The following is a 15,015-nucleotide window of genomic DNA, read 5'->3' as shown; positions in this document are numbered from 1 at the left end:
GTCTCACTCCACCACCCAGGCTGGAGTGCAGTGGCGCGATCTCAGCTCACTGCAGCCTCTACCTTTGGGTTCAAGCGATTCTCCTACCTCAACCTCCTGAGTAGCTGCAATTATACCACGCCCTGCCAGACTTCGAGTTATCTTAAGGACCAGCCAGTAAGAAGAGCCCTAGGGAGACTTTACACATTCTGTAGCCAGTCTTGGTAGACAGGTCCCTGACGATAAAGTGGATGGTGGGATCCACCTAGAAGAGAAGCCAACAGGCTGAGCCCTGAGTGTTACTTCTGGAAGGAAGAACAAATAGGTCCCCTGCTCCCCACTGTCAGGAGTAACCTTGGAAAGCCAGTGTAGATTAAAAGACCCAGGATGTTGCTGCATGTGGTGGCATGCATCTCTAGTCCTAGAGCTACTCAAGAGGCTGGGGCAGGAGGATAGCTTGAGCCCAGGAGTTTGAGGCTACAGTGAGCTATTATCGCACCACTGCACTGCAGCCCAGGCAACAGAGCAAGATCCTATATCTTAAAGACCTAAGAAGCAGCCAGGTCCAGTGACTTATGCCTGTAATCCTAGCACTTTGGGAGACCAAGGCAGGCAGATCACCTGTGGTCAGGAGTTCGAGACCAACCTGGGCAACATGGCAGAAGCCTGTCTCTACTAAAAATACAAAAATCAGCTAGGCGCGGTGGCACATGCCTATAATCCCAGCTACTTGGGACGCTGAGGCAGGAGAATCCCTTGAACCTAGGAGGCGGAGGTTGCAGTGAACTGAGATCACACCACTGCACGCCAGCCTTGTTGACAGAGAAAGACTCTGTCTTAAAAAAAAAAAAAAAAATTGAGAGGCCAGAAGTTTAGAGGCTCAGCTTACTCATGGCAAATATTTTCCCTTGGAGGATCCTTGCTTTCCCCAGTTTCCCCTAAAAAAACAAAACAAAAAATAAATAAATAGACCCACATGCATATTAGAACATTTATTGTACATCCTTATCTGTAGACCCACCCATAGTTAATTTACATGGTTTCACTTAAGCAATTTTCTCTCTTAAAGGATTTGTTTCCATCTTAATGCTGAAAACTTCAGGAGATTGCAGGATGTCCCAGCTAAATCCCATGATTGTAAACCAAAGCCAGCTTGCCTCACACCCTAACTCAGAGGGGTCACAGAATCGGCCCTCAACTTCTCCACAAAACTCCTTCCTCAGGGAAGGAAAAAACGTTCAGATCCTGAAAAATCAACAAAGTTCCGGACCCAATTATGAGAATCTAAAACGATACAGGAGCTTGTTTGGGGAATTATGTTTGTGTAAATTTCATTATAAACATATCATTTGAAGAAATAACTTCTTAATTTAAACTTCCAAAATTGCAAATTCAGAAGATTTTGTGATTTACTAAGAAGAGTTCAAAATAAAAACAGCCTCTCTATATGCTAGGCTGCCTCAGAGCCAGGGAAAAGGCAAAATCATTTGCTCAAGGACCTTTTTAAGAGCTCGTCATTCATGGAGCACCGTCCCAAGCCTGGTGTATATTGTCAGGAAATAGCCAACAATACCCTTGCCTTCAAGCAGTTTCTATTCTTTTGAAGGTCAGATGCAACTAAATGCAATGGTGGAAGAGCACATTCTGGAAGATCAAATAAATATAAATTAACACAGGACAAACTCAGTAATGTGTAATAAAAGTTCAAGGTTAAGGATAATTTTCTGGAGAAAGTTGTCTTTTTTTGGAGTTAGAGGCTCACTCTGTCGCCCAGGGTGGAGTGCATTGGTGTGATCTCAGCTCACTGCAACCTTTGCCTCCCCGGTTCAAGCAATTCTCTTGCCTCAGCCTCCCAAGTAGCTGGGATTACAGGCACGTGCCACCACACCCATCTAATTTTTGTATTTTTAGGAGAGATGGGGTTTCACCATGTTGGCCAAGCTGGTCTCGAACTCCTGATCTCAAGCGATCCACCCGCCTCGGCCTTCCAAAGTGCTGGGATTACAGGCATGAGCCACCGTGCCTGGTGAGACAGTTGCCTTTAAAAAAAAAAAAAAAAAAAAAAAATTGAGTCTGACTCTGAAGAAACATGTTAGCAGAGAGGTACTCAAAAGTTGTTCTCAGTGAAGAAGACATGTCCATTTCTTGCCCAATTGTGTGGTTTTCATATTCATGAAGAAATATTTTAACTTGTCTGCTTGTATCCAATCAGTTTGCTCTCTGAGACCCGAAGTTCCTTTCTTCCACTTAACAAGCCAAAAGTGCCAGATATTTCAGCCCATCTGACAATTTTCCTTCCCCCTTTGGAGCCAGGCTGATGATATTAAATGTCGCAGGCACATCTTGACAGTGTCCACTATCTTCACACCAGTCACACCTCAGTGATTTTACTGTGAAGAGACACAAGCTCCCACACTCTGTTCCCCAGGGAGGGACGCAAACCCGGCCAGGTCCTTGTCCTCAGATGCCTGCCTGTGCCCAAGACTTCCGGGAACCTGGAGCTCAGCGTACTCCTAATTTGTTGCAGGTTTTTACCCTTAAGCAAGAGCCCAAGCCTTTAGGTGGCCAAAGGGCTACAGAGCAGCCGATTCTGACTCTAAAGAACCTTAGAAACGTTCCTAGGTTACATGATGGAGAGTTTTGAAATCTTGACTCAAGGGGAAAATAAATGAGTGTGAATAGATTTTTCTCAAAGTAGATTGGCACAAAAGGGATTCTAATGGTTTAATTCTGAAACTTCCATTTAACTTCCTCACAGCCTTATTTTGTTGTTTGGCTCTATCTGATTTTCTCAATTAATCCTGAAAACATTACTGACTTAGGGAGGAAAGGGCTGAAATTATTTCCACCTGCTTCCTTCTACATTTTGAGAACAAAAGATTTTTAATTTACGTGTGTGTGACTGTACAAGCCATTAGCTTGCTCTGTGATATGAGCATTGTTTCAACCATTGCCTTAAGATATTTTGGGGCTATGTATGCCCAGCACCTCGGGGGGATCTGGGCTGAAGGAATTCTAACCCACTGTTGGAACACCCTGATCTGAGGCGCACTCCATAGGAGCAAGACTATCTGGCTTCCCAGAAGCTGTATTATGTGTGAGGATAACAGTTTGGAGGTGGAAAGGGAGACCTGTTCAAAGATTCCCCCAAGGGAAGAGGTCTATAAGGGAGGCCACCACATAGGGTCACAGTTTGTGCACCATATAAAAGGGGCCAGCAGAGCGGGTGATAAATGCTCTGACAGGGGGCTGGATCTTCTAGCAGGAAGGAACTCCTTTTTCTTAGTAGAAGGAAAGTCTGCCTACTCTTTATAATCTAACCTGTGGAAATGGAATACAGACGTGCTGTGTGAGCACCACACAGAGATACCCAGATAGGGCACAGCTAGGGGCTAAAATCCCACTCAGATACATTTTGCCAAGCCATGGGCCCTGGCACAAGGCTGCGTCTCCTAGAAAGAAGGAACTTGTTCCTTAGAAGCCGTGAGTCCAGGGTGCCACTGCCACTCGGTCCAGTGCCTTTTTCTAATTCACCCTCCCAGAGGGACCCCTTTCTCCAATTTACCTAAAGGCGTGCTGATCTGGCTGCAGCTCTGGAACTACCCTACCCATTTTAGAGCACTTACACTTGTAATGGCATTTAAAACTTGAATATCCACATAAAGCATTACAATTTAGATAAAAACATGGATTCTTCCTGCAGATCCGTGGCTGTGCTAACAGAGTGCATGAGGAACAAGATACTGGCCAAATTCTTCAGGGAACGTCAGGAAACTCTGAAGCACTCGCTGCCTCTGGGGTCCTATCTCTTGAAACCAGTGCAGCGGATTCTCAAGTATCATCTCCTTCTGCATGTAAGTTTCTGCCTGGCGTGAGCACTTTCCAGGGGATGGGAGTTTTCTGTGTATATATTAAGTTTGGTGGAAAATACCAGAAAATGCTGTGGACATATGGAAACATTTCCCACACTCATATTTCACAACTGACTAATCTGCTTTGAGGATTTGGAGATATTTATATTCTAGGCCCGTAGCCCCATTGACAACAGCCAAGAGAAGAGATTAATCTTAGCTCTGATTCTGATGGGGCTTAGGAGTGCCTCGCCCTGTGCACTGACAGTTTCAGGCAGGGAGCTATCATGCAAATGGAAAACAGATTTTGTAATGTTTCCATCAGCCCCGATTCAGTAGGCAATTGGAAAGGAAAGCTATTTGTCATAGATTGGCTTTTGTGTGGAGAGCAAAGAGAAGGGGCTAAAAAGGGAGAGGACAGATGAGCAGAGTCATAAGTGACCTCCACGCTGGGCTTAGCGTCACTTCAGGTGTCTCTCCTCTTATATTATTTTCCACTACTTTTACAAAATTCAAGAAGGCTTTAGAAACAAAGATAATCATATCTCTTAAATTCTTTTTTCTTTTCTTTTCTTTTTTTTTTTTTTTTTTCTTCTTGAGACAGGGTCTGGCTCTGTTGCCCAGGCTGGCATGCAGTGGTGTAATCACAGATCACTACAACCTCCGCCTCCTGGGCTCAAGCAGTCCTCCTACCTCAGCACCCTGAGTAGCTGGAACTCCAGGTGTGCACCACCATGCCCGGCTAATTTTTTTGTATTTTTGGTAGAGATAGAATGTCACCATGTTGCCCAGCCTGATCTCAAACTCCTGAGCTCAAGCAATCCTCCTGCCTCAGTCTCCCAAAGTGCTGGGATTACAGACGTGAGCCACCACGCCCGGCCTCAAATTCTTATTTCTTACCCTCCAAAACAGTTGATGCGAATGAAAAAAAAAAAAAAAAAACTTATGATAGTAGGTAATTTTCTTTCTGTAAGTAGGGGTTGCTTGCTTTTGTAGCAGGAGAAAGACAGTACAGTGGAGTGGTTAGGAACAGGGCTCTGGGAAAGACTGCCTGGGTCTAAATCTTATCAATTGCCCACATTCACTGTGACTCACAGGCATTTGATAAAAATAAGCTATTGTTTTTTATTATTTTTATGATACATTAAAATCCCCTTTTTAAAGGAATTTTAATTCAGAGTTCCTCTCCACGTCAACAGGCCTGCAGTTTACAGGTATCTCTTTTTAAGTGATTCCAGGTTTCTAACTTGGATAATTATTCCAGATTTGTTTGGTTCACATATATTTAAAATTTCAAGAACTTTGTCCATCTTTACTAGCAATTTCTTAGCTTCGTCTGTTTGCCTGGGTGGCTTATCTTTGGAGAATCTTATGTTCTCTGAAGTCACATCGGGGATATTATTTTAATTTTTGAATTGATCCTTATGACCTCTTAGATTTAGTGGGATTTATTTGCAAAATTAGTGTCCAAATAACTCTTAAATAATATTTGTCTCAGGACACATCTCTGCTAAATTCTGTTAATATAACATCTAAGACATGTGTGTCCCAAAAATCTCTAATATGGCCTTCTAGACAGTGAGATGGCCATCATTCAAAAGGAAAGTTTAAGATCTCAGTTAAGCATGTGAGACAACAAGTCAAGATCCTTACAGAAAGTTAATTGACTGGAAAAACAGCCTTTATCCTGCATATTAAGGGCTGGCAATGAAGAAAAAAAAAAAACGGTGGTTGGATTAATCCAAAACTGACTTCTGGTTGCTTTTGAAGTGTTTTCTGTTTTTATAGTTGATTAGCAGGCTCCCTCTATGTCATTCACATCATTTCTTTTTTTTTTTTTTTTTTTTTTTTTTTTTTTTTGAGATGGAGTTTCTCTCTTTTGCCAGATTAGAGTGCAGTGGCATAATCTCAGCTCACTGCAACCTCTGCCTCCCAGGTTCGAGTGATTCTCCTGCCTCAGCTTCCCGAATAGCTGGGACTACAGGTGCACACCACCATGCCCAGCTAATTTTTTGTATTTTTAGTAGAGATGAGGTTTCACCATATTGGCCAGGATGCTCTCGATCTCTTGACCTCATGATCTGCCTGCCTCGGCCTCTCAAAGTGCTGGGATTACAGGAGTGAGCCACTGAGCCCGGCCCATTCACGTCATTTCAAAGTTATGTAGCCATCCATGAAAATCCCCACAGAAATATCCTCTGTACCTCCCAGTCTGTTTGCTGATGAGCACAATTGTCTCTCAGGCTAAAAGAAGAAATCATTATGTTTTTAAATTTGCCATTTAGGACCTTGTTAACAGCTGAGTCCAAGCATGGAAAGAAAATGTAAATTCTTTTACAGTTTCTAGCTAGATGAAAAAGTTGAATATTCAGTAAAAGTAAACAAAGATTTACGTCATTACTATAAAATAATGGGACTAATCTTCAAGTTGTACCATAACATTTAACCTCCACCTGTTAGCTGATTATGTATGATAAATATAACAAGAACGATCTAATTGATTAGTGTTTTCTTACTGTTTTAGGCACTAATATAGGATTACTGTTATTGTTGTTTTTAAGAAGGCAATAGTTTCAGTTTAATAAGCACTTATTTACCACCCAGCTCTCTGCTGGGCACTGAGGACAGATAAAGAATCAAAGGAACTATATACAGTAGTCTCTATCTTTAGACTGTTGAGGATCAAGGGATAAGTGTCTTATGTGCTCAAAAGAACTAGAACAAAAATCCTGTCCCTCTCTCATGTTCCTGGGATTGTGGGCCTCCAGTGGTAAGATGATTGCTAATGTAACATACTTCTGAGCATCAGAGAATTGAGTGCTGAAACCATGAGATCCTTCTCAACACCCTGAAGGATTGTCTTTAGTCCACTTCATTTGGTCTTTAAAACCTTGTCTATAGGCAAATGTGCTAAAATGCCTACTTGCTATAGAGATCGTTTTGTAAAGATAGTTTTCGCTATATTTTTGAGTCTGTTAAATATTAAGGTCCTGTGTGAAACATTTTGCTTCCTAAATAAATAAGGGAAAAAATAAGTATGTGTTTTATCTTGTAAGAGTGAGAACTATATTACTGAGAACTGTTTAACATTGGCCACCAGGAAGCTCAGAACTCTACAGCTATAAGATCAATTCCCACAACTGTTATAATAACTGTAATATCACTGTGATTCTCAATGGGCTACATGCATGTTGTATTTTATCCTGTTTATCCTGGAATTCTATTCCACTTTTATCTTTCCTATCCCTTTTTTTTTTTTCTCCTTGTCTTACCATTTTGTTGCAGGCATTTCCAGCCTCAAAAGCTTAAAGAATGATGGTAGTCTGTAAATGTTTTATCAATTCATTAATTATTTATTTATTTTAAGGCAGAGTCTCACTCTGTCACCCAGGCTGGAGTGCAGTGGCCCAGTCTTGGCTCACTGCAACCTCTGTCTCCCAGGTTCAAGTGATTCTTCTGCTTCAGCCTCCCAAATAGCTGGAACTACAGGCTTGCGCCACCATGCCCAGCTTATTTTTGTATTTTTAGGAGAGACAGGGTTTCACCATATTGGCCAGGCTGGTCTCGAACTCCCGACCTCAGGTGATCCACCCATCTGGGCCTCCCGAAGTGCTGGGATTATAGGCGTGAGCCACCACACCCAGCTGGTAGTGTGTAAATAAATAAGTAAAAATAAAATATAAGGAACTAATCATAGAAGTGGCATTTGTTTCACTGGCTGTATGAAAAAAAAATGGGAAAAAAAATTGTTCTTTTTTGTTTAAGGAAATAGAAAATCACCTTGATAAGGACACAGAAGGCTATGATGTGGTGCTTGATGCTATAGACACAATGCAGCGAGTCGCCTGGCACATCAATGACATGAAGCGGAAACATGAGCACGCGGTTCGGTTACAGGTGAGCCTGTGAGGTGTCGGTGCCCGGCAGGGTTGCAGGTGTACTGACTGACTGTTTTCCCAATAAAATATTAAGACTGCGCAAGTACTGCACTACACTCACGGTCTTCAGTGCAGTTCTCCCTGAAAAAAGTTCAGGACATCAGTAATACTGACCATTGTCTAGTATGGCTATTTAAGAGAAAGTGACATTATAACGTTCCTTTTTTTTTTTTTTTTTTTTTTTTCTGAGATGGAGTTTCGCTCTTGTTGCCCAGACTGGAGTGCAATGGCACAATCTCAGCTCACCACAACCTCTGCCTCCAGCGTTCAAGCAATTACTCTGCCCCAGCCTCCCGAGTAGCTGAGATTACAGGCATGCCTGGCTTATTTTATATTTTTAGTAGAGACGGGGTTTCTCCATCATGTTGGTCAGGCTGGTGTCGAACTCCTGACCTCAGGTGATCCACCCGCCTCAGCCTCCCAAAGTGCTGGGATTACAGGCGTGAGCCACCAATTTTGTATTTTTAGTAGAGACGGGGTTTCTCCATGTTGGTCAGGCTGGTCTCGAACTCCCGACCTCAGTTGATGTGCCCACCTCAGCCTCCCAAAGTGCTGGGATTACAGGCGTGAGCCACCACACCCAGCCAAAATTATAACTTTTAAGCTAATTGTTTGCTTATAGCCCCTTTGATGATCTAAGTTAAAATTCTGAGTCTCCTACTTCTATTAATTGCAAATTTAGTAATTCTTGTTTAAAGCAACTTTCCCTAAACTATATAAACACTTGTTAAGCCTTTATTCTTCTGCCACCAGTTCTTGCCAAATCATGAGGTGGTGCGTGGGTGGTCATAGGCAGGGGACACAGAGGAGGGGGAGCCACGGCTGAACCAGCTCCTTTACAGTCACTTGGGACGTGACTCCAGCATGTCATTTTAGTTTCCTTTTTTTGTTGTTGTTTTTGGAGACGAAGTTTCACTCCTGTTGCCCAGGCTGGAATGCAGTGGCACAATCTCAGCTCAGTGCAACCTTCCGGTCCCGGGTTCAAGCGATCCTCTTGCCTCAGCCTCCTTAGTAGTTGGGATTACAGGGGCATACCACCACGCCCAGCTAATTTTCTGTTTTTAGTAAAGATGGGGTTTCACCAGGTTGACCAGGCTTATCTTGAACTCCTAACCTCTGATGATCCACCTGCCTCAGCCTCCCAAAGTGCTGGGATTATAGGCATGAGCCACCACACCCTACAGTTTCATTTTTAAAATAAGACAGAGAAGTTTGCTAAAGTCCTATCCAGCACGAACATTTTGAGCCCTAAATCTTAAGGAACTTTTGACAGATGTTGGGCCAGTGATCATGCCCTGGGACTTCAATAGATGCACTATGAAAAACAAAACAAGAGGCTGCGTGGGCCCAGAGGCCAGTTCCAGGCTCCTGGCTGTCCCTAGAGTGAGACAGAAAAGCCCAAAGTGACTCCACGCTATACAGAGTGGCCTTGCCTAACTCGAGAAAAAGGATACCTTCTTTGGCTCATAAGTCAGAACAAACTCTGTAGGCTTCAGGTATAGGCAGCCAGAGTGTGGTGTGATGTCATTGACTATCAAAACTCAGAGGAAGATGACATTCTCATCTTCCAGGCTGCTTTTTTTTTTTTTTTTTTTTTTTTTTTTGGCAACGGCAACAAAAGTTTAATGCTTTATCATACAAGTGTTTTGCAGACATAATATCAGAATCCATTGAATACAGTCATCCCCCTGATCCGCACTTTCACTTCCGGCAGTTTCATTTGCCTGTGGTCAACCAAGGTTAGAACATTTTTAATGAGGAGTGATGGCTCACACCTGTAAGCCCTGCACTTTGGGAGGCCGAGGCAGGTGGATTTCTTGATGTCAGGAGTTCAAGTCCAGCCGGGCAACATGGTGAAACCCTGTCTCTACTAAAAATATAAAATATTAGCTGGGCATGGTGGCACATGCCTATAATCCCAGCTACTTGGGAGGCTGAGGCGGGAGAATTGCTTGAACCCAGGAGGTGGAGGTTGCAGTGAGCTGAGATCGTGCCATTGCACTGCAGCCTGAGTGACAGAGCAAGACTCTGTCTCAAAAAAAAAAAAAGAAAAAAGAAAACTACAAAAAATTAGCTGGGCATGGTGGCACACACCTGTAACCCCAGCTACTTGGGAGGCCGAGGTGGGAGAATCGCTGGAACCCGGGACACAGGGTTGCAGTGAGCTGAGATCACATCACTGCACTCTAGCCTGGGAAACAGGGCAAGACTCCATCTCAAAAAAAAAAAAAATTTTACATGGAAAATTCTGGAAATAAACAATCTGTAAATTTTAAATTGTGTACCATTCTGAGTAGCGTGATGGAATCTCACACTGCCCTTCTCCCTCCCACCTAGGACATGAATCACCCCTTTGTCCAATCACACTGCCTACGGCCACTCACCTGTTAGTCACTCAGTAGCTGGCTTGGTTATCAGATTGACTGTCTTGTTTTGCAATGCTTGTGTTCAAGTCAACCTTATTCTGCTTCATAATGCCCCCAAACGGAGCAGTGATGCTGACCTATTGTTATAATTATTCTAATTTATTATCAGTTATTGTTGTTAATATCTTATGCCTAATTTATAAATTAAACTTTATCATAGGTATGTATTTGTAGGGAAAACATAGTATATTTAGGGGTCGATACTATCCCCAGTTCTGAGAATCCACTGGGGGTCTTGGAACATATCCCCTGCAGATAAGGGGGACTACTGTATTCAGAAATGTCTAAATGGCTGGTTTTTCATACTCTGTGAAGCTGCTTGACATTCTGAAGTCATTACTGAATCAGACTCTGGCTCAAACTAATACTCCATTTCTGTTCATTTCTGTTTTCAACCAGTAAAGTTTTTGTTGTCTTGTGGGTTCCTTAATTAAATGGTGCTTGTGACTATTTTCGTTTTTCAAAATAATAAAATCAACTTCCTTTAAAAACACTGATATTGATATACAATAAATTCCACAGAAAAGTCAAAGTCATGTTATTAGTTTATATTTATCAATTTCCTTTAAAAGCACTAAAACAGGGAGTGGGGCAAGTGGGGGTGGTTAATGAATACAAAACTTTACTTAGAGACAATAAGATCTAGGCCAGATGCGGTGGCTGACACCTGTAATCCCAGCAGTTTAGGAGGCCGAGGCAGGCAGATCACCCGAGGTTGGGAGTTTGAGACCAGCCTGGCCAACATAGTGAAACCCCATATCTTCTAAAAATACAAAAATTAGCCAGGCATAGTAGTGGGTGTCTGTAATCCCAGCTACTTGAGAGGCTGAGGCAGGAGAATCACTTGAACCCAAGAGGCAGAGGTTGCAATGAGCCAAGATTGCACCACTGCACTCCAGCCTGGACAACAGAGCGAGACTCTGTCTAAAAAAAAAAAAAAAAAAAAAAATGTTGAATAAGATCTAGTATTTGATAGTTCAACAGGGGTATTATAGTCAACAGTAACTTATAAAATAACTGCAAGTGTAATTGGAATGTTCATAACACAAAGAAATGATAAATGCTGGAGGTGATGGAGGCCCATTTACCCTGATGTGTTTATTATGCATTGTATGCCTGTCAAAATATTTCGTGTACCCCATAAATATATACACCTACTGTGAACCCATAAAATTTTAAAATTTTAACCAAAAAAATACTGAAACATAAGTTAGGGGCAAAGAAAGGTTCCTTTCCTTTCCCTGAGTAAGTAAATTTAAACTCAAGAAATTTCTGAGAAAATGACGTGGATGATTTATATAGGCTTTAGTTTTGAATTATTTATGTGTGGTATGAACTTTGGTATCTCGAAGAAAGTCTTCAAGTCAACAACTCTGAAGGGTTTTTTCCCCAGAGAAGAGGGGATGAGAAAGATCAAGGGAAGGGGTTGGGTGCAGTGGCTCACGTCTGTAATCCCAGCACTTTCAGAGGTCCAGGTGGGCAGATCACTTGAGGTCAGGAGTTGAAGACCAGCCTGGCCAACATGGCAAAACCCCATCTCTACTAAAAATATTTAAAAAATTTAGCCAGGCATGGTGATGGGCACCTGTAATCCCAGCTACTTAGGAGGCTGAGGCAGGAGAATCGCTTGAACCAGCGAGGTGGAGGTTGCAGTGAGCCCTGATTGCGCCACTTCCTTCCAGCCTGGGTGACAGAGCGAGACTTCGTCTCAAGGAAACAAAACAAAACAAAGAAAATCAAGTGAAGGAGGCCTATCTGAGAGGGTCCCATACTGGTGGCCCTGGACCTGGCTTTTGAAAGATGTAAGGGCTGCTGTGAGCCACAGCATGGCATGATGAAGGAATAGAAATAAGTAAGTAGCAGCTCATCAGCTAACAGCCTGATTCATTTCTGTTAGCCCTTAAGTGACACCACCTGTAAATGCAGATCCATGTCATAGACCATCAGATACCATGTAGATCGTTAGACCCCGTCGGGAACGATTTGGCACCATTCTTGAGGCTCAACAGATGGGCCATCAAGCCCTTGGTGCCTGGCTTCTGCCTCCTGTTAAATGCCATGGCCCATTCCCTTTCTCAGGAGATACAGAGTTTGCTCACTAACTGGAAGGGGCCAGACCTGACCAGCTATGGGGAACTGGTGCTTGAGGGAACCTTCCGCATCCAGCGAGCCAAGAATGAGCGGACACTCTTCCTCTTCGACAAGCTGCTGCTCATCACGAAGAAGAGAGACGACACGTTTACATACAAAGCTCACATCCTGGTAGGTCTGCACGCTGGCCACGGGCAGGGACTCAGATCCCCAGTTCCATTCCCTCCTGAGTGTGCCTCACCCTCTCTGCTCTCTCTGCTCTAGTGTGGCAACCTCATGCTCGTGGAGGTGATTCCGAAGGAGCCGCTCAGCTTCAGCGTCTTTCACTACAAGAATCCCAAGCTGCAGCACACAGTCCAGGTAGCGGCCAGGCCCTGGCCTCTCCGCAAGGCCACTTTGTGTAATGATGAGTGCTGTGTACCAGGCAGCTTTTTGAGAGGGTTCTGTCCACATGGTCATTTCCCATCTCATCAGAGGGTCCTGTGGATGGTGGTATCAAGTTGTCTGACTGTCTACATCTCGTCTTGGCAGGCCAAATCCCAGCAAGACAAACGCCTCTGGGTTCTGCACCTAAAGAGATTGATTCTGGAGAATCATGCAGCCAAGATTCCAGCTAAGGTAGGACACTGAATAATGCACAGTGAAACAGGAGAGAGAGAGGAGAATCATTTGAACCTGAGTGGTGGAGGTTACTGTGAGCCAAGAACACGTCATTGCACTCTAGACTGGGTGACAGAATGAGACTGTCTCAAAAAAATACAAAGAGACTGGGTAAAAAAAAAAAAAAAGTTTAGAATTAGAATCTGGGAGTGACAACCATTAATCAGATCATCTAATTACTAATGAAGTCCCAGCAAGGCATCCTGATAGGATAAATGTTCAATTTCAAAATAGAAAGGTTGGCATGGTGGCTCATGCCTGTAATCCTAGCACTTTGGGAGGCTAAGGCAGGCGGAACACTTTAGCCTAGGAGTTCGAGACCAGCCTGGGCAACAAAGTGAGACACCCGTCTCTACATAAAATATAGAAGTTCACCCCCAGCATGATGGCACGCACCTGTAGTCCCAGCTACTCTGGGAGGCTGAAGTGGGAGGATCACCTGGGTCCAGGAAGCGGAGGTTGCAGTGAGCTGAGATTGCATCACTGTACTCCAGCCTGGGTGACACAGCAAGACTCTGTCTCAAAAAAAAAAAAAAAGAAAGAAAATTGAGAGATAGGAAATGTAGGAACTGTGTCTCAGCTAAACCAGCCATTAACATCAAAAAGATTCACATGGGGCCAGGCGCGGTGGCTCACGCCTGTAATCCTAGCACTTTGGGAGGCTAAGGTGGGCAGAACACCTGAAGTCAGGAGTTCAAGACAAGCCTGGCCAACATGGTGAATCCCCATCTCTACTAAAAATACAAAAACTAGCTGGGTGTGGTAGCACATGCCTGTAGTCCCAGCTTCTCAGGAGGCTGAGGTAGGAGAACCACTTGAACCTAGGAGGCGGAGGTTGCAATGAGCCGAGATTGTGCCATTGCTCTTCAGCCTGGATGACAGAGCAAGATCCCGTCTCAAGAAAAAAAAAAAAAAAAAAAGGTTCACATGAACCGCAGGCTCTGTGTAGTGGTGGTGTTTTTCCTTCTGGGGCTTAGAAGAGGATGCCATGAATCGTCTGCCAACCATGAAGACATAAAACATGCCGTGGAAGAATAAAGTGTTCAATTCAGTTAAGTGGAGAGAGGAAGGAAAACATCTTTTAATCTTTTACTTCGGTCTTAGAGGATGAGATTTTTTTTTTTTTTTTTTTTTTTTTTGACAGGATCTTACTCTGTCACCCAGGCTGGAGTGCAGTGGTGCAAACATGGCTCACTGCCGCCTTGATCTCCTGGGCTCAGGAGATCCCACCACCTCAGCCTCCCGGAGTAGCTGGGACCACAGGCTTGTGCCACCACGCCAAGCTAATTTTTGTATTTTTGGTAAAGAAAGGTGTGGTCTCATCATCTTGCCCAGGCTGGTTTCAAACTTCTGGGTTCAAGTGATCTGCCTGCCTCAGCCTTTCCAAAGTGTTGGAATGACAGGCATGAGCCACCGTTTCCAGTCTTAGTAATATTTTTATAAGTGGGAAAAAAGGAATTAAGGGAACCAGACCTAAAGACCTGCATTAAAAAAAAAAAAAAGAAGAAGAAGAACGAATGCACTGTGTTCAGGGTGCACAGATGGTGCTGGGGTGGGAGGACTGAGTTCTCGGGGGCTGAGGCAGGGGCTGGGGCAGGGAGGGGAAGGGCAGGAGCCCCTGGAGGGCTGTGGGCATGCACTCTGAGGAGTCTGGACACATTCGCACTGGGAAATTACTGCAGACTTTGGAGGAAGGGGAGATGGCATGGTCGGTCCTGTGTTCTGAAAGTGTAACTTTGGGGACAGGGTGACAAATAAGTGGCAGGAGTGAGGTTGGAGGCTGGAGAAGATGGTAACCCACCACCATGGCCTAGAAAGGAGCTGAGCAGTGCTGCCATGGAGCCACAGCGACAGAGGGGACAAATGCAGAACGTGCCACTGAGGCAGAGGGCAGGATTTTGCCCACTGAGAGTCAAGGCTGAGTCGGGTTGAAGGAGAGCATGGTACTGTGGGTTCTGAGACAGACAGAAAGGGAGAGGAACCCGTGAGATGGGAGTGAGAGAGAGGAGCCCTCTGCTGTCACTGGCACCCGTGCTGCTGGGCAAGGTCAGCCACAGGTGGAAATTCAGG

The 15,015-nt window shown here is 44.0% G+C and overlaps 1 protein-coding gene across 7 annotated transcripts in view; it reads left to right on the top strand.

The window, feature by feature from the left end:
* The window catches only part of PLEKHG1 (pleckstrin homology and RhoGEF domain containing G1), a 245,373-nt gene that overhangs the window by 201,292 nt on the left and 29,066 nt on the right, over window positions 1–15,015 (top strand). For all 7 annotated transcript variants that reach the window (XM_008007562.3, XM_073022357.1, XM_073022356.1 and 4 more), the window contains 5 exons: window positions 3,683–3,833; window positions 7,596–7,727; window positions 12,274–12,456; window positions 12,550–12,645; window positions 12,817–12,903. In XM_008007562.3, coding sequence (XP_008005753.3) covers window positions 3,683–3,833; window positions 7,596–7,727; window positions 12,274–12,456; window positions 12,550–12,645; window positions 12,817–12,903 — 649 coding nt within the window. The remainder of the gene's footprint in view (window positions 1–3,682; window positions 3,834–7,595; window positions 7,728–12,273; window positions 12,457–12,549; window positions 12,646–12,816; window positions 12,904–15,015) is intronic.

The sequence above is a fragment of the Chlorocebus sabaeus genome, chromosome 13 (genome assembly GCF_047675955.1).
Source record: "Chlorocebus sabaeus isolate Y175 chromosome 13, mChlSab1.0.hap1, whole genome shotgun sequence".
Lineage (NCBI taxonomy): Eukaryota > Metazoa > Chordata > Mammalia > Primates > Cercopithecidae > Chlorocebus > Chlorocebus sabaeus.
Note: the sequence above shows the minus strand (reverse complement) of the source record. Positions and strands in the feature narration are given on the sequence as shown.